Here is a 27,762-nt window from a genome sequence, read left to right on the forward strand (position 1 = left end):
GGTAGACAATCCTCCCTCCACCAAGTGGACAACCAGTACACGTGCCAAATTACCACGTGGGCTGCCTTTTTCGTATAGAAATGAGCTCCACCGTGTACCCGCGCGGGTGTGGTTGGGAAAGAGACGGGAGTACGTGCGCCGTGCATGCACCTCTTCTCTTCGTGCACGTCCCCCACCTACGTGGGTGTGTGTGAGAGATACAAACCGCGTTCGTGAGTGTTTTTTGTTTTGGGGTGGGGGTGGGGTGGGGGTGATTTCGTGAATTATTTGTGGGAATATGTGTCGATGACATCTCAAAAAAAAATCATGCAATGTGTGTGAAATGGAGGCCTATCCATATTATACATAGAGGGTCGGGCAATCCACGAGAAGAGAGGGAGGGGTCATAGCTATCGATAGAGTTGAAGAGAGGATCAAGTGGGTGGGTGCGAGATCGATGAAGAGAGCCATCGAAATTGTGTGTGTGTGTGCAAGTCAAATATATAGGGCGAATGGCCTACCGGAACGTTAGAGGGCACATGTCAAGTTTGTGTGTGGCAGGGAGACATGACTAGAGCGCTCGATGTATCGGTGTGTGTGTGGGGGGGGGAGGGGTGGGGGAGGGGTAGGCAGAGGCCTAACTATAGAGGTAGAACGACTCGTATATGTATTGAGAAGGAGAGACCCAGCTAGGTCTTGAGGGAGATCGGTCGACATCCATACATAACTGAGGGTTATGGAGTTGCTTCTCCAAGATGGTGGGAGAGGCCTACTAGACAAACTGAGGGTGGAACTGCAATGTGATCAATAAGAGTGGGGATGTGTTTCTATGTGTGCCTGTGCGTGATAGATCTGTCGGGACGCATCCATGGATGATGAAGGGGAACCATGTGTTTGGTAAGCAAAGCCAACTAGGTCGGTAGATCAATTGTTGTTTGTCGGAGGAAGGGAGAGACACAACTAATGAGGTAGATCGATTGACGTGTGGGTAAAAATGAGTTATAAGGACCTAGCTAGCTATATGTATAGCGAGAGATCGGTCGGTGTACGTCCATTTGTTAGAGGCAAATAAGGCCCAGCGAGACGGATAGACAGAGAGAATGGAGCTAGGAGGTGGTGCGAGAGGCCCAACTACTAGCTAGATAGGGGGAGGAGTGTGCGGTTTTGAGATCGATGAAAAGAGGGGTGAGAGTTTACACGTGTGTCTGACCGTATGAGAGACACGAGGCAAGGACACATAAAGGAGGAGATTGAAGGTGTGTGTGTATGTTGTAGGCAGGCATCGCTAGAGAGGTTTATCGATCGGTGTGTGTCGGAAAGGAGTTGTGGAGACTCTGGGAGAACGACCTAAAGAAAAAAAATGAATGTGCCGGGTGTATAGAATGCCGAGGGAGGGGGAGGGCAAGGAGGGCATGTGCATGCACGAGAGAAAGTTAGTGGTAGCTAAAAAGCTTAGAGGATTGTGTGGGTGTAAGAGACTAACAAAGATCATAATTTGATATGAAAGCAGATTCATATATTTGAATAGGAGATCATATTGTTTTAAACATTGCATGCATGAATATAGCGGTGATACACATGGTGTGCACATGTTATACCATAATGTGATAATGCATGGCGTTTGCAACTCACGGCTAAATGCCGAACAATCTAAACCATACTATACATCAAACAATCTCACATTTTATTTGAATTTGTGATAATGTGTGGCGTTTGCAGCTTACAACTAAATATCGAACAATCTAAACAATACTATATATCGAACATTCTCACATTTTATTTGAATTTGTGGTAATGTGTGGTGTTTGCAACTCACATCTAAATACTTGTAGGCGTAGGGGGCGGGGCACCATACATAATGTGATAAACACATTATACATATGAGACATGGTTTAGATTATGAAGATCTAGCTAGAGCTAGAAATGTAATGTGATTTGAAATCAAAATAAAGTGGATTCAAAAAATCTAGTTCGAGTTCATATAGTACACATAGTTCATATGTAACTCGAGACTAATCATGTGGTGTGCTGTGAAGATAATACACAAACGATGGTTTAACTTGACAATAATGATGATTGTAGATCTTATTAAAACAGAGAAACGAATTCAAATGCTTTGACTTCACAACAATCATTATTGTAGATCTTATTCAAATAGAGAAACGAATTCAAATTTAGTTCATATTGAAGCGGTAGTATATACGTTTGGAATGCACTAAAACGTTCATTTGAGTAGTAGGTTGCATGCATTATACACGTAGCGAAATATTTTAATTGAACATAACATGAATTCAAAGTTTTGAATGACATTTGTAGTGCGCATTGATTTGGTACAGTACACGTTAGGCTTGTCCGGAAATTTCAACCCGCGCCTTGTTAGCCCGAAATATTTAAGATATATCTTTGTCTCGTTGTGCTCCGACAACTCCCTCCATCTCAACCCGCGCCTTGCTATTCCGAAATTACAACGCGCGCGAAAACTCCCACCTCCTGTGAAATCCCGACACGCGAAATGCCCGTGGTACCCCTGAACCGAAAGAACCGCCTCAAATCGGTGGGGGTACTTTTGTAACTTACCCCATATTTCGGACAAGCGTGTCTCTAAGCCATGGTTCCCCACTGCCATCCCATCCGCCCACCCATTCGTACACCGAGGCCGCGAAAACCCGCGACAAAACCCCACACCCTGCTCCGTCCGCCACCCAGTCGGAGCCTCTTCCCCGACGACGTCGTCCACAACAACACCTCGACGTCCCTCATCCACCGTACCGGATGAGGATCCATCGTCGATCTCATTGTCCCGCCGGTTCAGCCACCCCGTCCTCCACCTCCAAGGATCTGCCCCGACGTTCCCCTCGTCTTTCATGCCACCTCCATTCCCACACCACCGTCTTCACCTGCACCATCGGAAGAGCATCATCATCACCGTTTCCTCAGATGAAGCTGCGGCCTAATCGGCACCACCAAAAAGGTTGTACACTAATCGCTGCATTTTCTTCTTGATTCGATCTCACGGTGCTACCGGCGCTCGGTCCCGAGCCGACACGGCGCGGCTCCATCCACGGCGGCGTCGCCGGCCACCTCCTCCATGACGTCGCTCCCTCGGCAGCAACGTCCACATCAGTAGGAGCTGCTGCTGCTTTAGCTCTCGCTCGCGCTGCTGCTCTGCTCTTGCTCTCGCTCCCCTGCCTGGTCTGCTCTTGCTATTGCTCTTGCTCGCGCTGCTGCTCTCACTCTTGCTCTTGCTTGTGATGCTGCTCCGATTTAGCTACACTTCAGTCGACTGAATCGACTTTTGGGTCAGTCGATTTTCAGGGGGTGGGGGGGCTCGCCGGGGTGAAGGAAGAACCAGCCGCAGCGGGGAGGGGGGCTCGTCGGAGAGGTACCCCACTATCTATCTCAGGGTTCAGGATGGGGGCGGTGGTCGCCGGTGGTGGCGGGGCGTTGGCGGGGCGGTGGCGTGGGGATCGCCAGAGAAAAATCTCGGCACGGGGGAGCCTAGAGGGATGGCCGGGGCGGCAGCGGACCGGCGGTGGGGAGTATTTTCGGGGGGGGGGGGGGCGGGGCGGCGCACCGCCTGTCGCGGGTGGCGGGGGGCTGCTGTTTGGCCGGTGGTGGCTGGCGGCTTAGGGGGTGGTGGTTGAAGATGAACCGCAGGCCCTTGATTTCGTATCCAACGGCTGCCAAATCGACTCACCAGAGATGAAAAAGTCAGTCGGCCGACGTGTAGCCTCACCTTGCTAGTGCATTCAGTTTCGACAACAAAATTCAGTTTCGGCAGCAAAATTCAGTTTCGACGGTTAAGTTCAGTTTCGACAGTTAAGTTCAGTTTCGACAGTTAAGTTCAGAGATGAGCGGCTGATGTATTTTACATCTAGCACTTTGTGGTTATGTATTTTACGTCATGTATTGGAGATGCTATTAGAATTCCACTCAGGTTAACGTTGTTCGTTGTCTCTCTTGTCCTGCTTCAGCCTCGGCGTCGTACAACTCACCGGAGCTGCTCCAACGACGAAACCCTCCATCACAGCGGAGCAGTACCTCAGGCTCCATCTCCAGACACCTAAGATCTTCTTCCCCTCCTCCGACAGCAAAGTCAGATGGAGCATCCTCACCGGCCAACCCAATCACGCTGAGATCGACATGGCTTCGCCAAAGAGGTTGTACACTTGTTGCATCTCTTTTTTACTCTACATGTTATATATATTGTCCACTGAGCACACGGATTTGTTCCTTTAGTGTCTCCTTGAAAGAAAAAACGTAGGAATTTTAATTTTCACTTGTCCTCCTTTTCAAATTCCTATTCATGAAGCACAAGACTAAGAGATAGTAGCATAATAGCATTATAACCGTACATTTTCTTGTGGTTTGACTTAATCTCACCATGCTTCTTTGCATCCTGTGATCTTCCAATTGTTGTGAATCAAACACCCAGATTGGCAGAAATCCTGTGTTTTTAAATTCTCTGTTTTGCACGTGCATTCCTATCCTATTCCTGTCTATTTCCTATCCCTGCATTGTTGGAATCCTCCAATTCAAACGAGCCCTTACAGAATTACTTCTCTTACAGATAGTTGTCAAAGAAAACCTTGCGTGGTTTGTCCCGCTCCTGCTGCGCCGTCGTCCACCCCAGCTCAGCTGCTCCAACGACAGAAGGGTCCAGCACAGCAGGGATCCGGCCTCCAGACTGTCTTTCGCCGCCTCAGATCTTCTTCCCCGCCGCTGGCAGCCATGAAAACTGCATTACCATCATCAACCGAGCAGATGACCTCGAGGACTACACGGGTCCGCAAGAGAGGTCGCACTCTTTCGTGTCTGCTTACGTTATGCATCGCTTAATATTACATGCTACTTTATCGTCCTGTTCACCGATTAGACTCTGAGTCAGCTCCAAACTAATGGTCAAACTTGAGTTTTTAAATGGTTGTGGGGTACATATCGGGGCCGCTATCAATAGTATCTATCTACTATCTGGTTAATCTCCGGTGTCTACTATGAGTTTCATGTTGGGTGGGAAACAAACAGTAAAGAAGCCATTATCTGTATTTTTTAACTGAAGCCATTATCTGCCTGCTATTATTGGTTTTGGGTCTATCCACAGGTTGCTACCATCACTCTGGATTTCTGCATGCACTCCTTACATAATCTCACTATGTTTTATTCCTATGCATGACAGTTATTGTAAACAATGGAACTGAACATGTAGAGCAAAAGAGACGAGCCTTGCGTGGCAATAAAATTTCATGCAGACGTCGCTCCATGGTAGGCGCAAAGGCAGCCCCCCTCCACGCATTTCGGATTGTAATCGAGAGGAAGATATCTGTTCTGAGGGGGATTCAGAAGGAGAAGACAACTCCTATTTACCCCCTGAGGTCTTCGCTCTAACTTGGCATGCTGATGTTGGTTATATCATGCATATGGTGTCTTGCATTGCTTACTTTATACATCAAATATGTCATCTGCTTAGTTTAGACATCCTTTGTGCGAATGCCATCTGTTTAGTTTATTCATCGTTTATGTGAATTATGCAACGCCATCTTGTTTAGCCAGGCATCATATATGTGAATTTTGCAATGCCATCCTGCTTAGCCAGTCATCTTATATGTAAATTATATCAGGCCATCCTTTTTTTCGTTACATATTACATTTGTCAACAATGTTAGTACATTCAACTGCTCTTCGTGTGCATCAGCCATTTGACACGGTGATGGCAAATTCTGGAGTGAAAACAAGGTCTTCAGAGCAGACTATGCTATCTGACGAAGCGCATATCTCGCTGGTTACGGATAGCTCCTCAGAGGAGGATTCAGAGACAGATGACCAGTCCTATTCCCCCCCCCGAGGTGTATGCTCTAACTTGGCAGGGTTATGTTGCTCATATCGTGCGTATGGTGTCTCGCATTGCTATGTCATTTGATTAGTTTAGACATGCTTTGTGTGAATGCCACCTGTTCAGTGTCTAATTACCATATATGTGAATTATGCATTGCCATCTTGTTGCAAGACATTATATATGTGAATTATACAATGCTATCTTGTTGCAAAGGCATTATATATGTGAATTATGCAATGCCATGCTGTTTAGCCAATCATCATGTATGTGAATTATATCATGCTATCATTTTTTTGTATTACGTGTTCCATTTGTCGACAACGTTTGTATATTCAACTACTCTTCCTGTGCATCAGCCATTTGAAGCGGTGATGGAAGTATCTGGAGTGAAAACAAGGTATTCAGAGCAGACAATGCTACCTGCTGAAGCAGACATCTTGCTGGTTACAGAGAGCTCCTCAGAGGAGGATTCAGAGACTGATGACCAGTCCTATTTCCCCCCTGAGGTCTATGCTCAAACTTGGCAGGGTTATATTACCCATGTCATGCATGTTGTCTTGCATTGCTTAGTTTTTACATCATATATGGATTGCCATCTGCTTACTTGCTTACTATATAAATCATATATTTGAATTATATCATGCCATCATGTTTACATAGTACATACACATCATCTATCTGAATTATGGCATGGCAACCCATTTAATAAAGACATCATATAGTTATATCATCTCATCCTGTTTAGTGTTTACAGTCATCATATTTTGAATTATGGCATTCTATCCGTGAATGTATGTGAATTATGGCATGCCAACCTATTTAATAAACACATTATATAGTTATGTCATGTCATCCTGTTTACATAGTCTCATATTTTGAACTATGTCTTTCCATCTTTTTTAGTTAGCCATCATAATGTGAAATTGTGTCATGCTATCCTGTTTAGTTAGCCATCATATATGTGAAATTGTGTCATGCTATCCTGTTTGGTTAGACAACATAAATATGAATTATTTCATGCCCTCTTTTATTCCCCACTATCCATTGCACCTGTCTATCATACAATGTCTATACTTTCAATTACTTTTCTTGTTTATCAGCCATTTGAATTGGAGAGCGTGATGGCAGTATCTAAGGGAGTAACAACACGGTCTTCAGAAAAGATAGTGCTACCAGTTGATGCAGATAGAACCACGGTTGTACTTGCCCAAGGACCAGATCCACCACACATAACCCAGACTCTCGCAGATTGTACCCCTACCCAGTTGGACAGAGAACCAGCTACACCCCTTCTAACCCCAACCCCGGCAGATAGTAACCCAGTTCCAGTTGACACAGCACCGTCTCCACCACAGAGCACCCAAACACGAGCAGTTAGTAAGGGAACTGCAGTGCCCAAAGCACGAGGACCACCACTCCGAATCCCAACTCAACGCTTAAAGGAGAAGAAGATTTGTTCTCAGGTCAGGTTCTGTAGCTATGGTTCATACTCCTTTGCTCTTGCATTACTGTATTTACTCATACCAACTATTTTCAAATTTGAAGGATGGAATTGAAACTCCAATGGCGCAACAGGTATGTTTTAAACCTGTTTCTTTAACTGGTTTGCTGTTGTAACCTGCTCTATGTTGATTTCAGTTTCAATTGAATAAACAGTTATGTTCTCATGTCATGCACATTACAAGTGTTGTTATTGCTCTATAGTTACCCACACTTATATTCTGTCTATTCTGCTTTGTCTTGAACAAATATTATTTGAACTGTGTCTCTATCTTGATTTGGCAACAAAAACTAGAATGATATAGACCATAAAGTGACCATGGTACATAGATATATGTTTGTTTCATGCTGTTATCCTGTCCACTTTACTACTGAACTCATTTACCAAAATGAGTTTCATATACAACATGGTAAACATGTGATGTGTCTGCTTGTTTCTCTTTTAGAATGCGGACAAAATATTGGAGAACAGTACCGCGTTATCCAATGGTAAAGGAAGTAATGCAGATAAGGTTCAAGATAGTGAGACATCCCTGTTGGTCTCCAAGAAAGCTGATAAAAACTATCTTGACGACAGTGAGGGAACCCAAAAGTCCTGTCTTGATGTAGTGTTCGAGTTACTGGCCACTACTGCTGGCACAAGCTCTTCGAACTCGCTGCCTGAATCAGTTCGTCTTCTTGAGTCTCAACTTCAAGTTGAAAGACATCGATCAGATGTGCTGCGACAGGAAGCTGAAGGACTGAGGAAGTCCCTGCAGAATTCAGATGCATATTTTCTGGTGCAACAGCAAGCGCTGGAGGATTTAAGCGCCAAACAAGAGAAAGTTAATAAGCTTGCTAAGCATCTTGCCAGCATTATGGGTACCCAGGATATTGTTTCTTGAGATCTTCTGAAGTGGTTTCAGTTCTGGATTTGTTTTGCTGCGGCGTTTATTTGCGCTGGTCGCCAACTTTGACAACCAGTGTATATGATATGCTGCTTTGTTCCCTATATTTGCACTGGTGGCGAACTTTGATGCCCAGTGGATGTAATATGTGTAATAGCCGTGATAGCCTAGCGTTAGTTGCTTGCTTATTTATTTCCTTGTTGTCTTGTTTATTTGTTTGCTTGTAGTCATTGCAGTTCTTTTTCCGCGGTTAGCTAGTGGCTGCAATAACCTATTTTTTAAAACTAGGCCACAATAACCATGGGCTAATATTTACTGTAGTGACACTGGGCCTCCTACTGGCCGTAGAAACAGTGGGCCTTCTACGGGCCGTAGAAACAATGGGCCTTCTACGGGCCGTAGAAACAATGGGCCTTCTGCGGGCCGTATCATCAATGGGCCTTATACGGGCCGTATGATCGATTGGCCAAACATGGGCCAAACAGACCGCATTATGGCCGTAAACGGGCTAGAGTTGGAATCGTCCGTTCATGGGCCGACCATAACGGGCCATCGTTAATAGGCCGTATTTGGTGATGCTATGAAAATGGCCCAACAGACTAACGGTCCACAAACGGGCCGACTGTAACGACGGGCTGAATTTGGCCCACAAGCAGAAAATGACAGTAACGGGCCGTAAGTAACCGAATGCTGCAAATGAGCCCAAGAATAAATGGGCCCTCAGAAGGCCGAAAGTTAACTTGGGCTGGAAACGGCCCAACGGAATAACGGGCCGTTAATGGGTATAAAGTGATACACTGTTCATTACGGGCCAGTTTCACCACGGGCCGTTAATGGGTGTAAAGTAATACACTGTTCATTACGGGCCAGTTTCAGCACGGGCCGCTAATGGGCCAAGAGTTACAAAGGGCCTCATATGGGCCGAAAGACGTCATGGGCTATACATGGGCCAGAAGTGAAAACGGGCTGGAATCATATTGGATGGCCCAGATGACGCTACTGGGCCTAATTCGGATAGGGCGTAACGGGCCTTGGGTTAGCGGGCTGTAAATGGGCTATATGCGAACAGGCCGTTAACAGGCTTTCCATGGGCCGGCCCGCCAGCTTTTGACCAAGTCAAACGGGCCGGCCTTTTCACAGGAATGGGCCACTGTTGGGCCGTGCCACGTGTCGACGTATCATAGGCGCCTTCTGTCCAGTGAGTGGATGACATCTGTCCCAACGATGAGCCGACACGTGTTTCCTCTAGCCAATGATGATTTTACACGTGGAAAATCCCCATTGGTCGGGGCTGTTAACGGGTTATCGGATCCAAAACCCGACCCGATAGCTTAACGGCGTTCCGTTACGGTGGATGCCACGTGTCGGTCACCCTTGACGAAAGCACTTCTGTGACGCGCGATTTATCGTCATGGAAGTGGACACTTCCGTGATGATAATTTTGGTAATGCCATGGAACACTTCTACGACAGCACAGGTATGACTATCTTGATTCTGTCATAAATTTGTCATGGATGTACATGCATGACAAAAAACGCGACCTACTCTGACAAACACGTATCATCACGGAAGTGTATTTTTTTGTAGTGTAATCGAGTTAGTTTTGTTAGGGCTTGATCCCTAGTATCCACTATGTTCTAAGATTGATGTTGCTATGATTTTGCCATGCTTAATGCTTGTCACTTTGGGCCTGGGTGCCATGAACTCAGATCTGAACCATTTATGTTATCATAATTATATCCATGTTCTAGATCCGATCTTGCAAGTTATAGTCACCTACTACGTGTTATGATCCGGCAACCCCGGAGTGACAATAGTCGGGACAACTCTCGATGATGATTGTAGTTTGAGGAGTTCATGTATTCACTATGTGTTAATGCTTTGTTCCGGTTCTCTATTAAAAGGAGGCCTTAATATCCCTTAGTTTCCAATAGGACCCTGCTGCCACGGGACGGTAGGACAAAAGATGCCATGCAAGTTCTTTCCATAAGCACGTATGGCTATTTACGGAATACATGCCTACATTATATTGATGAACTGGAGTTGGTGCCGTATCGCCCTAGGTTATAACTGTCTCATGATGAATATCATCCAACAAGTCACCGATCCAATGCCTACGAATTTATCTTATATTGTTCTTGCTAGGTTACTACTGCTATCATCATTGTTACACTTGGTACAAAATTACTGCTATCACTGTTACCGTTATTGTTACTGCTGTCACTACTATCAAAACTATCGTATTACTTTGCTACTGATTACTTGCTGCAGATAATTAATCTCCAGGTGTGGTTGAATTGACAACTCAGCTGCTAATACCTTCAAATATTCTTTGGCTCCCCTTGTGTCGAATCTATAAATTTGGGTTGAATACTCTACCCTCGAAAACTGTTGCGATCCCATATACTGGTGGATTATCATTGTCGGAGCACAAGGCGTCAGCAAAAGCGAGGAGGCACACCCATGAGCAGGAGTGCTTGCTGCGGAGACTTGCCGGGGGTCACATAGAGCTGTCGGATGACTCCGACGATGGATCAAGCTTCGACGACGATGGCGACGACCCTCCGACGGCTGACGCCTACACCGAAGGCCAAAGCAACACCCCCCTCGCAAGAGGAATGGGATGGCGAGGAAATGGTGATTTCCTCTTCCATTCACCTTTTAATTAAGTTTTTTATCGTATGTTTAGCTTACTGTCCGATTGAAACTGCATCGTTTTGTTGTCCAATGATTGTTTATGTTAGATTTATGCCCTGATTTAACTAGATTTGATGCTAGTTCGTTGATCCACGTAAGTTTATTTTCATACTTGCATGTGTTGTATGGATATGAGGGGCCGGATTTAAGATACACGGGTGCACACGACAAAAATGAGGAGTGTCCGGTCACCCTGGACGCGTCCACATTTGTTTGAGGGGAAGGATTAGATGTGTTCGGCTATAGATGCTCTCGGAGATCAAAATAGGGTCTAGAGAAGTGGTGGGGTGGCTCCAGCAGTGTGACCACATGGCCTGCACGCGCGGCCACGCGTTCCGCTGGCGCCTGACCTGACAAGGCGACAGGCCGCCGAACGGCTCAATGCGGAGCATAAATATTTGGCATTGAATAATCAGATATGCATATATATATATATATATATATATATATATATATATATATATATATATATATATATATGAAAAATGACTAATGCTGGTGACAGAAAACGAATATTTGAATAGTAAATAAGCCCTTCCCCGACGCCGGTGAGCCACCCAACCATAATCGGATATGAATAATAATGTTAACAATGGAAACGAATCATCGTCGTAAATGAAATAAAATAAATGCTAAGATAAATCAGAGTAGGAAAAAGGAAAAAGAAATCGGTGGCATTATTGGTTCGCCGATAGAAAAGGAAGCTTCCCCTCTCTCACTGATGTGGCACCCCAGGACCCGAAAAGACCAGTGAATGGCTCGAGAAGGTTCCAAAATTTTCTGGAGCCTCCCAAAATATTCCTGGGCCACCATAGGCTAGTCCTCAAGGTAAGGCCCAAGTGGAAGAGGCACCCGCATTGGCCCTATGCAACAATGCAACAAAGATTGGGGCGCCCCCTAAGCTTGCTGGCCAAACCTTCTCTCGGCGCCTAGATTTTGGGGTGAGGGGTCCACCCTTGTTGCACCAACCTAGGAGGAGGAAGCGCCCCTCCTCCAATTGCTCACCCTTTAGCATGTTAAAATCTCTAGAGTTTATTGTTCGAAGAGAAACAAGGTATGCATGCGGCCTCATTTCTATTTCGAGCATGGAAGAAAGTTGATATTGGATCAATACTCACTTTGAATAATTCTATAAACACAAGGCTAACAATACTCGCAAATGCATATATTATTGTAAAATGGCTGCCACAACCTTTGGCAACCGAATTTGGGCCGACCCACCCGTTTCGATGGGTCGGCATTGCCCGACTCCCCTAGCCCAATATCCATACGCATGAGGCAGACCCAAAAGACCCGTTGGCTTCGGTGTTTTCGATCAGACCAACGTCCAATGTGTAACATTGGCCCGATCCCATCTTGATGCAAGTCGTGTTGCCTATCTGACTAGCATTTGTTAGGGCCACGACGTCATATCTGGCTGGCTGAGCCTCATGATAGGGTCTTTAGCCGGGTACCTCAAACCATCCCCAAATGTATAGGCGGACAGCCGAATAAAAAACAAACGACCAGTCGTACGCCTCAAACATGCCTCAAATGCCTGGGCTATCTGGCACCCCCCGTATCCAACCCAAACTGGAGTCAATCCGCAGTCTACTTCACTTCCCTCTCCATCCACTCCACTCCCAATCCCCCATCTGAATTGATGACTGGCGACGGCAGCAGCGCGACTTCGATGGCTGGTCGAGCCTGTTGCGCGACGTGGAGCCCGACAATGTGGTGGAGGTTGCCCTCTGCATCGCGTTGAGGCGGTCGCGGCTCAACCAAGGCGGCAGCGGTAGCTCCTCTTCCACAGTGCCCATTGCTTGTCGATGCAACGTTGGTGACGTTGCCAACCCATCCCACCCGCCGCTGTGCTCCGGTCGCTCTATTTCCAGTCTCCTTCGGGTACACCGCCCACCACCACCAATGCGGGTTCCATCCAGTCCGGAAGTGGTACCCAGGCACCACTTGGTCATCGTGCCTGCATCGGTGCCAGTGTGTATTAGGATGCCCAATTCAGAGGCACGGGCAACTGGCCGCGAGCGGCAGCGGGCGAGGATTGGGTAGCCATTGGGGAGGCGATGGCCACGCGCCCGTGTATCCCGAGGTCGTGCTCCTCGTGTCGCTCCTCTGCCGCTCTCTAACGACGGCGGGGATGGGTGCACAGCGCATCCATCGCAGGAATACCAGGGTGCTCAAACTTGCCATCGAGTTGTTTGAGCGGGAGGCAAACAAGGAGGCGGTGGTGAAGGAAGAGTCGGCCCACCATGCGAAGGAGTTGGACCACCTACTCCGGAGGCTATTAGGCAAAACATGCTTCGACGAGTCCGAACTGACGGACGACTCCACTTACAGCTCCGACGAAAATGCATGCCGATGCGTACATGGAGGAGGGGCTCAGCCGCACCGACGACTGCAAGGGGTAGGAGCCAGCGAGGAGATGGTGATTTCCTCTACCTTTTTCCGTTTTATCTATGTTTTATTTAGGTATTAAGTAGTTTGCAGTATGGATTTGTACTGTATGCTGATGAACTATGGTCTTTTTGTCCGGCGATGAAATGGTGATCCGGTTGTGTAGAGATGAACTGTGTGTTGACCATATTTTTACGTAGTGTTGCATAGGTTTGGGGTTTCAGGTATGAGGGACGCGGTTGTGGGCGCACAGATATGAGGCGTACCCGGTCAGTGCCCGCGGATGAGCACGTCAGCGGGGAGTTGAGTGGATAGAGTTGCTAACCTGGTTGTAGATACTCTGGCCCCGCCATCATCCCTATAAATTTGACTCTTGTGTAATAAAGCTAACTCCCATTAAAAAGGGTGATAAAGCCTAATATGATACACTAAAAAAAGTTGATTCCAAACGATTTATAAAAACTCATAGTTCAATTTTTTAGGGGACTCAGAGCATCTACAGTCGGGGTCTCAAACCCGTCTCAAACGCCCGGGCGGGCTGACCGGTCACAAAAAGCCGACCCACCCGGGTGTATCAAACCATCCTAGAACATCCAGGCTCTCCGGCGCCCCTCATATCCAGCCAAAATGTGGGGCGGAAATGGGGAAGCCCGAGCGCTTCCGCTACGTCAGTCCGGCCCACCCCGACCCCACATATATACCCTTCGATGAACCCTAGCCAGCAGTCTGCTCAGTCTACTCACTATCTCTACAGCCTCTCCTCTTCCCAATTTGTCCTCTCCTCTACTCAACCTCATCCGTGGCGGATGATTGCAGCGGCTCCGGCTCCAGCGATGAGAGCAAGATCGATGCAGTCACTGTCCGCATTGCTTTGCGCCGCTCCCGTCTAGAACAGGGCAGCAGTAGTAGAGGTAGCTCATGGAGCGATGTGCTATTACCTTCGCCCGCCTTCGCAGTGCGGGCGACGTTGTTGGGCCCTCCCGTCCGGCGTGCAGCACGTGTGGGAGCGCCGCCCGCTCCGCACCACTCCAGGTACGCCACCACAACATCCAATATACCTGAGGAGGGCGTCCATGGGCATTGTTGTGTGCTTGTGCCCTCGCCGACACCGGGCCGGTCGAGGATGCCCGAGACGGAGGCGCGGGCCGCACGGCGTGAGCGGCAATGCTCGAGGGAGGCCATGGAGGCGGGCGCTGAGTCGGCAAGATGGCGGGCACTTGCGCGCGCGTCGGTCGTTCCCGAGGACCCGCTCTTTACGTCCGTTCCCTGGCACTCATGACAACGGTGGAGACAGATGGGTGGCGGCTACGGTGGAAGAACACCAAAGCGCTCCAACTCGCTGTCGAGCTACCGGAGCGCGAGTTGTCAGCGAAGGCGAGGAGGCACGCCCATGAGCTGGAGTGCTTGCTGCAGAGACTTGCCGGGGGTCACATGGAGCTGTCGGACGACTCCGATGATGGATCAAACTTCAACAACGATGACGACGACCCTCCGACGGCCGACGCCTACACCGAAGGCCAAAGCAGGACTGTCCCCCCACAAGAGGAATGGGACGGCAAGGAAATGGTGATTTCCTCTGTTGTTCCCCGTTTAATTAAGTTTTTTATCATATGTTTAGTGTACGGTCCGATTGAAACTACATCGTTTTGTTGTCCGATGATTTTTTCTGTTAGAATTATGTCGCGATTTAACTATATTGATGCTAGTTCGTTGATCTACATAAGTTTATTTTCATACTTGCATGTGTTGCATGGATACGACGGGCCAGATTTAAGATACACAGGTGCAAAAGCACAAAAATGAGGAGTGTCCGGTCACCCCGGACGCGTCCGTGGTTATTTGAGGGGAAGGATTAGATGTCTTCGACTGTAGATGCTCCCGGAGATCAAAATAGGGTATAGAGAAGTGGTGTGGTGGCTCCAGAAGCGCGGCCACATGGCCTGCATGCGCGACCACGCGTTCCGCTGGCGCTTGACCAGGCAAGGTGAGAGGCCACCGAACGGCTCAGTGCGGAGCATAAATATTTTGTATTGAATAATCAGATATGCTCCGCACTGATTCAAATATATATGAAAACGACTAATGTTGGTGACAGAAAACCAATATTTGAATAGTAAATAAGCGCTTCCCCGACGCCGGTGAACCGCACAACCATAATCGGATATGAATAATAATGTTAACAATGGAAACGGATCATCGTCGTAAATGAAATAAAATAAATGCTAAGAAAAATCGGAGCAGGAAAAAGAGAAAAAGAAATCGGTGGCATTATTGGTTCGCCGACAGAAAAGGAAGCTTCCCCTTTCTCACTGATATGGCGCCCCAGGACTCGAAAAGACCAATGAAAGGCTCGGGAAGGTTCCAAAATTTTCTGGAGCCTCCCGAAATGTTCTTGGGCCACCATAGGCAAGTCCTCAAGGTAAGGCCCAAGTGGAAGAGGCACCCGCATTGGCCCTATGGAACAAACAGTGGGGCCCCCCTAGGCTTGGTGGCCCAGCCTTCTCTTGGCGCCTATATTTTGAGGGGAGGGGCCCACCCTTGTTGCGCTAACCTAGGAGGAGGAAGCCCCTCCTCCGGTTGCTCACCCTTTAGCATGTTAGAATCTCTGGAGTTTATTTGTTCGAAGAGGAACAAGGTGTGCATGCGGCCTCATTTCTATTTCCAGCATGGAAGAAAGTTGATATTCGATCAATACTCACTTTAAATAATTCTATAAACACAAGGCTAGCAATACTCGTGTGTTGGGAAACGTTGCATGGAAAACAAAAAAAATTCTATGCACACGCAAGATCTATCCATGGAGATTCATAGCAACGAGAGGGGAGAGTGTGTCTACGTACCCTCGTAGACCATAAGCGGAAGTGTTTAGTAACGCGGTTGATGTAGTCGAACTTCTTCGCTATCCAACCGATTAAGTACCGAACGTATGGCACCTCCGCGTTAAGCACACGTTCAGCTCGGTGACATCCTCGCCTTCTTGATCCAGCACGACGGTATGGTGATGGTGGTGGTGATGCTATCTCCGCAGGGCTTCACCTAAGCATTACGAAAATAGGACCGAGGGACGAAACTGTGGAGAGGGGCGCCTCACACGGCTAAGAGATTGTCCTAGGCTATGTGTGGTGCGCCCTCCCACTATATATAGGTGGGGGAAGAGGGAAGGCAGCCAGGAGGCGCCACAAGTGGGGCCGAATCCCACTTGGGCTCCTGCCCCTAGCCGCGCCCCCTTCCATGTTTGAGTGTGGGAGGAAGGCAGGGGGCGGTGGAGCCCCCCCTCCTTTCCTTTCTCTCATGAGGAGGGAAAGGCAGGAGGGCCAACCCTCCCCCTTTCCTTCCCCTAGGGCAGGCGGCCAGGGAGAGGGGCGCGCCAGCCCCTTGTGGGCTGGTGTGTCCCTCCCCTTGACCCATTAGGCCCATAGACCTCCCGGGGGTGTCCGGAACCCCTTCCGGCGATCCGATGACTACCCGGTGCACTCTGAAACTCTTCTGGTGTTCGAATAGTATCGTTCTATATATCAATATTTGCCTCCGGACCATTCCGGAGCTCCTCGTCATGTCCGTGATCTCATCCGGGACTCCGAACAACATTCGGTCACCAAATCATATAACTCATATAACACTATATCGTCAATGAACGTTAAGAGTGCAAACCATACGGATTCGAGAACTATGTAAATATGACCGAGACACCTCTCCGGTCAATAACTAATAGCAGAACATGGATGCCCATATTGGTTCTTACATATTCTATGAAGATCTTTATCGGTCGAATCTTATGACAACATATGTAATTCCCTTTGTCTGTCGGTATGTTACTTGCTCGAGATTCGATCGTCGGTATCTTCATACCTAATTCAACCTCGTTACCGGCAAGTCTCTTTACTCGTTCCATAATACATCATCTCGTAACTAACTCCTTAATCACTTTGCTTGCAAGATTCTTGTGATGTGTATTATTGAGAGGGCCCAGAGATACCTCTCCGATACACGGAGTGACAAATCCCAATCTCAATCCATGCCAACTCAACAGACACCTTCGGAGATACCTGTAGAGCATCTTTTTGATCACCCAGTTATGTTGTGACGTTTGATAGCACATAAGGTATTCCTCCGGTATCCGGGAGTTCGAAGGAATATGTATTTGACATTAAGAAGGCAGTAGCAATAAACTGAACGATCATATGCTAAACTAACGGATGGTCTTGTCCATCACATCATTCTCCTAATGATGTGATCCCATTATCAAATGACAACTCATGTCTATGGTTAGGGAACCTTAATTATCTTTTGATCAACGAGCTAGTCTAGTAGAGGCTCACTAGGGATATGGTATTTATGTATTCACACATGTATTTAAGTTTTCGGTCAATACAATTCTAGCATGAATAATAAACCTTTATCATGATTAAGGAAATATAATAATAACCATTTTATTATTGCCTCTAGGGCATATTTCAATCAATATGTTATTGTAAATAGCTGCCACAACCTTTGGCAACCTAATTTGAGCCGACCCACCTGTTCGAATGGGTCGGCGGTGCCCGACTCCCTTAGCCCAATGTCCATACGCATGAGGCAGACCCAAAAGACCCATTGGCTTTGGTGTTTTCGATCAGACCAACGTCCAATGTGTAACATTAGCCCGCTCCCATCTTGATGCAAGTCGTGTTGCCTATCTGACTAGATTTTGTTATGACCACGTTGTCATATCTACCTGGTTGAGCCTCATGATAGCATCTTTAGCCGGGCATCTCAAACCATCCCCGAACGTTTGGGTGGATAGCCCGGTCACTGGCTCGTAAAAAAAAAACCCGACCCATCCAAGCGCCTCAAACCGGTCTCAAACGCCGGCTCTTCGGCGCCCCTCATACCAGCCTAAACTGAAATTAATCTCCAGTCTCTCCGCCCACTCCATTCCCAATCCCCCTCGATCTAATTTGATGACTGATGGCAGCAGCAGCGCTGGCTTTGGTGGCGAATCCGGCGGCTGGTCGAGCCTATTGCGAGACGCGGAGCCCGACAATGTGGAGGAGGTTGCCCTCTGTATCGCGTTGAGACGGCATCGGCTTGACTAAGGTGGCTGCGGCAACTCCTCTTCTACAGTGCCCATTGATGCGATGTTGCTGGCTTGTCCCACCCGTCTCGGAGCTCCAGCATTCTGCTTCCAATCTCCTTCAGGTAAGCCGCCCACCATCACCAATGCGGGTTCCATCAAGTTCAAAAATGGTACCATGGCACCTCTGGGTCGTCGTGCCCGCATCGATGCCGGTGCGCATGAGGCCACTTGATTCAAAGGCACATGCAACCTGCCGCGATCGACAACTTGCAAGGATAGGCCGACGGCTGGGGAGGCGATTGCTGCACGCAGAGCACACGTGGGCGCCGGTGTATCCCGAGGCGGCTTTCCTCCCGGCGGTCCTCCGCCTCTCTCTCACGACGGCTGAGACGGATGCGCGACACCTCCGTCACAACAATGCTAAGGCGCTTCGACTCGCCATAGAGCTGTCGGAGCGTGACACAAACAAGAAGGCGGTGGCCAAGGTGAAGCCAAGCCATCATGCGAAGGAGTTGGACTGCTTGCTCTGGAGGTTGTTAGGCTAAATATGCTTTGACGACTCTGACCTGACAGACAACTCCACATGCAGCTCCGACGACGACACACCGCTGCGCGCCTATGCATACATGGAGGAGGGGCTCAGACGCGCCGACAATCGCAAGGGGAAGGGGCGCCCGCGAGGATGTTTTCCTCCGCCCTTCCCCATTTTATCTATGTTTTATTTAGTTTGTAGTATGGATTTGCACTATATGTTGATGAACTATCGTCCTTTTGTGCGGTGATGAAATGGTGATCCGGCTGTATAAAGATGAACTTTATGTCGATCGTATTTATACGTAGCGTTGCATGGGTGAATCCGTGGGCGTTTGAGGGACAGATTTGCTAACCGTGGTTGTTGATGTTCTGACTCCACAATCATCCCCGTAAAACTTGACTGTTGAGTAAAAAGGCCAACCCCTCAAAAAAAAGAGTAATAAAGTCTAGTATATGATGCTCTAAAAAAATTGGTTCAAGTTCTGGTGCTCGCATTTATCCTGGGTTTATTTCAGCATTTCCGGCGATGCGCATTCAGTTGGAGGAGGAGATATTTCCGTCAACTACAAGGCGCATATGGCATCTTCGTAAAATCTCAAGATGATATGCCAGCTCCGTCTCTCGGAGATGCTCATAAGGATGAGTGTATGCGCGTATATATGAGCGCTTGCGTCTGTGCTGTGTTGAAAAAAAACTAGAAAAAACTCAGAGCTCAAAACAGGGTCTAGGCTTGAGAAGCGGCGGGGGGGCTCCAGCGTGGCAGGCCTGCTTGCCCACGTGGCCCGCACGCGCGTCCACGCGGTCCCCGGCCGCCGCCTGAGTGACCTGGCGGAGCGGGACGCCCGAGCGGCCGAGAGCCAGTGTGTAAATGTCCGGCATTAAATAAGCAGATATGCATATATATATACGCATATATATATATACTAATATAAAACGAATAATGCTGGGGATAGATGGAAGACGAATATTTGGGGAGTAAATGAGCAGAAATAAAGAAAACCAGAGGCAGTATTGGGTCGCCCACAGGAATCCATTCGCTCTCTCGCGCTGCTGTGCCTTCGTCTCCCCCCGTCCGCCCCCGGTTTTGGCTTCTCTCCGGGCGGATTCCTCGTCGTCTTCATACGAGGAGGGATGGACGCCCCGCCGATACTCGCCAATATATACCCGCCCCGTCCCCCGACCCGGCCTCCACACTCGACCCCACCCCCGCCCCCGCCCTCGCCGCCGACGACCCCCTCCTCCTCCGCAGCGGCGACCCGAGATCCGCCCTTCCCCGACGACCATGCCGGTGGCGCAGGCGGGAGGGCAACCCGTGGCCGCGGACACCGCCTCGTCCCGCAGGAACCGCCGCCGCAACAAGAAGTCCTCCAACGCCAGCGCCAACGCCGCGGCCCCCGTGGTCGCTGTTCCGGCGCCGGTGCCGCCCACGCCGATGCAGCGCCTCTTCGACACCAGCCGCGAGGTCTTCGCCGGCTCCGCCCCCGGCTTCGTCCCCCCGCCCGACGCCGTCGCCCGCCTCGCCGCAATCCTCAGTGAGCATCCCCTCCCCATCCCTCTCCCGTACCCAATTACGCATGGTAGGTAGGTTGCTGTCCCAAGTTCGATTCTCCGTCCGACTCGATTCGGCCAGGTGAATTCGTTCGGGATGGCATGGGCGCCCATCAATCCGTGTTTCCCGTGCTTAGGATTTAGGAGGATGCAGTCGCAGGAGAATGATGATTAGACTATTACAGAGTCAGCACGCATGTAGAATGGGCTGTCCCGCGACTTGTCCACGTCGCGGCGGGCTCCTATCGACCCGTGACTCCTACATACATGCTCCTTTTCTGGCATGCCACGAGGTCGAGGCCCCTGCTGTTCCTTTTTTGCCATGCACGCGCCGGCATGTCTGCCTGCCTGCCCGCCCGTGCCACGCCACGCCACGCCATTGCACAACCACTGATCATCATGTTCTACTACTCATATTAAGTGTGTTCAAGTGTATACTGCTGAACCTGACAGCGGCCACCATTGTCAGTGCAAGTGATTTTGCATGCTACTCATTTCTCCCATGAGTTTTTCATCGGTCTGCGTAGGGTTTCATACATGCATTGCATTGCATTACTCGGACACTTGTGTCACTAGTGTCCGAGTAAGTTTGGAGTTTACAGTATTCATTCATATTGTGTGATGATGAGTTTGTGTCACTCTGCATGCATGCCCAGTTCTGCACAAGCGTTGCTTTGCTACTGCTCTGCTTCCGTTCCTCGCTGCTGCTGGTGCTGGTAATCACTCTGGCAGCACAAGCCTTTTCGCTGATACATCATCAAGTGATTTTCGTGTCTTGTTGGTACTAGCAGCCTTTCTAAATTTAATTCTGAATCTGATTAGTGTTTCTGCCGCCGTCTATGTCTTTCAAAAGCAATTTCTGGGGTCATGCACCTGCATTTTTATATATGTTTATCCAAATATCATGTCATACCTGACCTGTCAATCAATATGCTGAGATGCATCTTATCTGAGCACTACACTGTTGGTTGGTTTCAGATGGCCTGAAGCTGCAAGATGTTGGCATAGACACAAGCATGACGTGCTTCAAGCGCAGCGAGCCGAGGGGGCCTCCTGCAGTCACCTATCTGCATTTCTATGACTGCCCCAAGTTTTCGGTAAGCTCGCCTCCTACACACATTTCCTGTGCATTGATTATTTTTCATGTAAAAAAATGTACTGTTTCTGAACGCTTTGTGTGCTCTGTGCAGTTTGGTATCTTCTGTTTACCAAAGCATGCTATCATTCCTCTGCACAACCATCCCGGGATGACCGTCTTCAGCAAGATGCTCTTCGGCTCCATGCACCTCAAGTCGTATGACTGGGCTAGGAGTATCTCGGAGGCTGGCACTACTGCGCTCACCACCTCAGACGGTAAGTTTCGTAGTTTCATTCACTGTTCCTCTATTTCCTTCTTTTCTTTAGCAATGCTCCCGTCGCTGACAAATCATTTGCTGATCTGTTTCTCGTCCTGATTTCTCACTTCAGGGGCTCGTCTAGCAAAGATCAACACAAACAATGTTGTTGACGCCTCAGCTGATACCATAGTTCTGTACCCGGAGAACGGAGGCAACCTGCACTGCTTCACGGCGCTGACCCCTTGCGCTGTTCTCGACGTCATGGGACCCCCTTACAGCAGCGCTGCTGGCAGGGACTGTGCGTACTACAGCGAGACCCCCTTCTCAAACACAGCTGGTGAGTGTTTTCTTCCTGTCTCAAATTCAGTTTGTGAAGAACATCTTGATGCTTAGTTTCTTCTGCGCACTGACGAAAGCGTCCTCTGGTTTCAGGTGTGGCTGACGTGCGGTACTCCTGGCTCAAGGAGATTCCCAATACCTTCCGGATGAAGGGCGTAACGATGCCGCGGGACTTCGTCGTCTAGGAACCTGCATGCTGAAGGGCGCTCCCGCCGTCTAGCTTCTTTGTGTAGATAACAGTTGTAACCTGCGAAAGGCAGGTAGTCAGTCAGTTGTCAGTCGGTCCAACCTAGCTCTCAGGCTAGCAAACTCTTTTTTTTTACCCTTACCCGTTCGTCGGGGTTGAAACTATCTCATGTCGTCTGTCATTATCTTGTCTTGTGTTGCGATTTTCTTCGTTCTGGCGTGCGGGGGCATGGTCGCTCTTTCTTGTTTCCGTGTTGTACGGGGCAGGCGTGCTGTTTGTGCAGCGGGAATGTTTTTGATGGTGACCATGTACCCAATCAACCCAGAGCGCTGTTGAAATACCAGAGTGTCGTTTGTTTCACCATTGTTTCTTTCTTTATGTGGTTGGTTTGAGTGTTTATCCCTTTTGCTTCTTTGGGCATCATCTGTTGTGTAGACAGTTAAGCCTAGGCGCCTTGTGCTCCATGGTTTACTGCTGTTTGTAGCTGGACAGCGTAAGGGAACAGAAATGGTGTCCACTCCACTACCCTCGGTCAGCCTGTCTGAGGTAGGTAGGTCCTGTGTGACCTGTACATCACACCTGGGATGACACCACTACCTGTCTCTTTGTGGAACTGCTTGGTAATAGATCTGTCTAAATACGGATGTATCTAGACATGTTTTAGTGTTATATTCATCCATATCTAGATATGTCTAAGACAAGCTTTTTGTAATAGAGGTAATATATATATTAGTACTAGACAATAACTATACGTAAGCCATTTGAATTTATTATTTGGGTCAGTAGATTTTTGGAAGAAGAATCAGGCTTGTCGGATGTAAGAAAGGATGGAAGGAGCAACGGCCGACGATCTATCTTAGGGTGGCTGGCTCGTCGGTGATCTACCTTAGAGGGGTGTGCGTGACGGGTGGGAGGGGGGGGGGGGGGGGGGGGGGGGGTTGGGGGGAAGCACGACGGTGCCCGCCTGTTGATGAGAGGGCGGGGTGGCCGGGCTGGCGTGGTAGTGCCGCAGCGACGGAGGTCGGTGGTACGTGGGGCGGTTTCAGGGAAGAAGATGAACATGATATGGGGCAGAAGGTTGAAGAAAACGGATCTGACGGCTAAAAACGGATCGACAGGCCCAAATTAAATTTCCAGTCAGCTTACCCCTAGCTAGTCATATATTAGTACCTACCTATTGCATACATAGAATAAAGACTCATGGAACATAATTGCTTGGTTGCAAAACAATATACAAGCAAACAACTGTTGCAACACGATATACATAGAATAGAGACTCATGGAACACAATTGCTCGGTTATGGTCGCCCTTACGAGAAGCGTGTTCTTGTGTGCAGGAGTGGTCTTTTTTTAGGGTGGCCATGTACTACGTACCAAATCAGTCTAGGGTGTCGTCTGTCTCTGTTTGCTTGGCTTGCTGAAAAGGACTACCTTTCTTTCTTTGGCATGTTGTTTCTTTGGGCATCTCCTCTTGCTGCTGTTAATGTGTGTTTCTTTGCCATGCTCTTTCTAGCACTGCTTACTATGGTACTGCTGCCTAACATGGATTCATGCGAGGAAGAAAAACATAATAACATAATAAGTGTGGAAAACCAAGATGGCATCCACTAATTAATCTTGGGTCATGCTGCCTAACTTGTCCGTTGCTCGGGTCGGGATCGCACTTTGTGTGTTGATGGCATCGAGTATTTGGTTGCCAAACGATTGGGTTGATGCATGTGCAATTTGGTTCTCTACTCGAGTAAAGTTACACGGTCGGTCACCCCCCAAAACAAGTAAATTGCTCAGAACCATCACATTTGTGGCTACGGTACTTCAAAACCACCACTTTTGTCAAAAACCACCTCTTCAGTGTCAAGTGGATAACAAAACACTCTAATTCGAAACTGAGTTGCGTTAATAGCAAAACTGACGGGTGGGACCCACATGTCTGGGCTGATGGCGCGAAGACTAGTCCTAGTCAATGTTTGACCTGTTAAGGTGGAGAGGGGTCCAACCTGTCAGCCACACCTTATTTCCTCTCTCCTCTCCTTCTTCCTCCCCGCATATCTCTCTCCCTCAACACTGGTCATCCAACGTCGCCGGCCCTCCCTGTCGCCTGGCACCGCCCCTCCCAGCACACTTCCCTCGTCGACTGTCGCCGGTCGAATCTGCTGCGCCGCTGCCCCCTCCCCGCATGCCTTCCCGCCGCCGGTGCTCGCAGTGGTGACTGCACCGGTGTGGCGCCCCTCGCATAGCTCGTCCATGGCCGATAGCAGGAGGCGCTGTAGACGGGCCTGGGCAGAGGCAGGGACATGGGGCTCTTGCCGGGGGCGGCCGCACCGGTGTGGCTGGTGCTTGGATAGGAGCCGACAGTGGTTGCCTGGTTGTGGCTGGGCGCAAGAACGCATGTGCAGGCTAATTGCGCGCGTTGGTAAGACGGTGGTTGGGCAACAACGGAGCCAGCAGCGGGTCGTACGGCGTGATCGTTGCCATCCATGGTGAGCTGCTGGTCGTGGCCGAGCCGGGTGGCGCGGCTCGGTCCGCAGCCGCAACCAGCGCGGCGTGGATTCATGCGAGGAAGAAAAACATAATAACATAATAGGGCAAAGATGGGAATATGACAAGTGGGGCCCGCTCCACGTCAACATATATACTGTCCACATATGCATGCCAAGTAAGCCTGACAGGTGGGCAAGCTCTGTCCGTTTCCTGCTTTGTTGCTGCTCAGTTTCGAATTAGTGCGGTCTGTTGCTCACTTGCTGCAGATGTGATGGTGATTTTTTATTTTCGACAAAAGCGATGGTTTTGGGGTACCTTAGCCACAAATGTGGTGGTTTTCAGCAATTTACTGTAAATAGGTTGATACTGACATGTGGAATCCTGGGGGAATCGAAAACATGAGATTCGGTGATAGAAGTGTTTGGTGCATTAATGGAGAAACAAAAAATATTCTCTAGTTTTTTCTTTTGTGATGTACTTCTATTGTATACTAGAATGCTTGTTGTCACAATGAGAGTATGTACTAATATGATATCATATTATAATAAATGAAGTACAAGTATATATGTTTTTTTTGCGGGTGTACTAGTATATATGTTGTATGACAATAAATGAAATTTCTATAATAGCAAGTTATGATATTATGTATTGCGAAGATACTACTATCATATACCAAGTTATGATATTTTTTATTGTGACCAGCCTTATCTGAAAAGTATGCCGTCAGCTAAGCAACTTAGTGTGGTCAATTAAGAAAAGGCACTTGTCTCGTGCGCCGTGTGCTCGTGTGCGGCCCGGCCGGGGAGCAAGTTGGGGCGGCACGTAGGTGGCCTGCATGCATGCATCATCGCCGAGGTATTCTAGTTTCTTCTTAATCCGCTTGCACGCATGGACTCGGGGAATTCCTGTGGGTGCATGCGAGGTATACGACAATAACTTTCTTCGTTTTAATATAAGTGTCTTAACTTTATATTAACTTTAACATAAAGCTGTATAAGACATTTATTTTGAGAGAAGAGAGTAGTTCAATACTCCAAACCAGCGGCATCCTGTCGATCCAAACCAGAGTACGTGACGTATGCATGCCCGGAAAGTTGCTCTAGCTATTTTGTACATATGTGTTTTGCTCGTCGTATTTGAAGTTTAATAGCATACCCAGTAATTAATTCTCGTCTCGCCACACTCCGCCCGCCACTGACCAACATAAAAGTTATACTTCCTTCATTTAAAAAAATGTAAAAAAAGTGATGTGGTTTTAGTTCAAATTTGAACTAAAAATAGCACCTATTTTGGAAAAACTAAAACCCCGATACTTATTTCAGAATGGAGAGAGTAATATCTTTTCACTAAAAAAGTGTAGCCCAAAAGGCTTGAATCTCCGTCATGATTGTAAAAAAAAAGACTGCACTTTTTTAAAAAAAAGGCAAAAGCTTGCTTTTTCATTGATTAAAAAGAAGATAGTTGCCTAGTTAATTGCTGAAAAACTGGGCGAAAACTAATACAATCAGGGCCAGGCCCACACCAAACTCAATCAGCGACGAGGACAACACGGATGGCATCTACCAACAAGTCAACCCGGGCAACCTCATGCGATCTACTCCCAAAATAAAGAACACCGAAGAAAGAAACACATAGTGGTGACTAACATCTTGTAGGGTTGTCCCTCATGGCGGCACTTACCAATTGGTTGACATTTTTATCTTCTTTGCCTTGACAAAGTGATTCAATTACTAGGCAATCGAAGGAACGACAATGAGGCTTTTGGTCAACTTAGTGAAGTCATGTAGAGTGTCATCGTCCTCTGTCATAAAAGCACACCCATGTGCAGTAACATCTACTTCATCGAGGTAGAATTAGCTATGCCAAACTCAGTGGTCACCACCAAAGCATCTAACTCCAAAGTCAGCTGCCACTCACTATCGTCAATATCCTCAACACCTTGGTCTCGATGACTTTGCCACAACTTCATGATCAACACAACCCCCACCAGAAGCTTCAACAAACCTCACTGACTCGGGAACTTCGGCATGATGAAGAAAGAGCAGTGATGAAGCATTAAAACCATAAGCATGCACTCGCCACCTACCTTCTTCATTCACCCATGCGCTTAAGGCTTCATTTTCCTATGTTAATTAGCCAAAAAATAAGAGCTTTGTTGAGTACACACAAATCATAACATTATGCCATGTCGGGTGCGTCTAGCGTCATGGAACACAATCACCGTGGGTCCAAAAGTTTCAACAAAATCCCAGCACGTGCAACGATTTTTTGCCTCATCCACATGTCGGTATCGTCAAAGTACATACAATAGAATCGAGACAACAGAAAAGAAAGAAAAGAAAGCATACACTAAGAATGTCGCTCAACTAAGTTAGTTGGACTCTCGGGGAATTAGCACTGCAACAGTGGGCTATATATAAGAACAACAAGATCGGCTATCGGATTCCGTTTTTTGATCCGACGACTCGTAACTCATTATTATTGAGTTATCTCTTGGTATCCGCTGCTCACTATAATGACACTCTTTTTAATATATCCACCCTTGCTACGTCAAAGGACCGATACAGCTCTTTGTGTGTATGAACTTTAGAAAAAAATCCTAATTAATACTCGGAGTAAAACTAAACTCTACTAACCACTCCGATCCATATTAATTATCACTGCTTTAGTAAAATTTGTGTATTAAAGTTGTATTTTTTGCGGGAAAAGTTGTAGTATTAAAGCAACAACAATTAAAAAGGATGGGAAGCAGTATAATACTATGTAATATTATACTATGTAATATAATACTCACAGTTGGCTACATCTTATCTTTTATCCGTCCGTACCTATGTACTCCTATATCGTCTTTCAAGTTTTTGAACTGTATTCAATCATCGTTAACTCAAAATCTCTGGTCTCGGCTCACTTCGCACGCGACCCACGAGGGAACAAGGTGGGACCATGTATATATATAGTTATATACTGTGACGCGAGAATCGCGCCCACACCTT

General features: G+C 47.9%; 1 protein-coding gene across 1 annotated transcript; it reads left to right on the forward strand.

The window, feature by feature from the left end:
• The first annotated feature begins 19,933 nt into the window (after nt 1-19,933).
• LOC123183369 (plant cysteine oxidase 2) lies at nt 19,934-22,469 on the forward strand. Its single transcript, XM_044596163.1, has 5 exons — nt 19,934-20,409; nt 21,404-21,522; nt 21,616-21,778; nt 21,893-22,099; nt 22,195-22,469. Exons 1-5 carry the CDS (start codon nt 20,160-20,162, stop codon nt 22,284-22,286), a joined length of 831 nt encoding a protein of 276 aa, XP_044452098.1. The 5' UTR covers nt 19,934-20,159; the 3' UTR covers nt 22,287-22,469.
• Nucleotides 22,470-27,762: the final 5,293 nt, after the last annotated feature.

The sequence above is a fragment of the Triticum aestivum genome, chromosome 1D (assembly GCF_018294505.1).
Source record: "Triticum aestivum cultivar Chinese Spring chromosome 1D, IWGSC CS RefSeq v2.1, whole genome shotgun sequence".
In the NCBI taxonomy this organism is placed as follows: Eukaryota; Viridiplantae; Streptophyta; class Magnoliopsida; order Poales; family Poaceae; genus Triticum; species Triticum aestivum.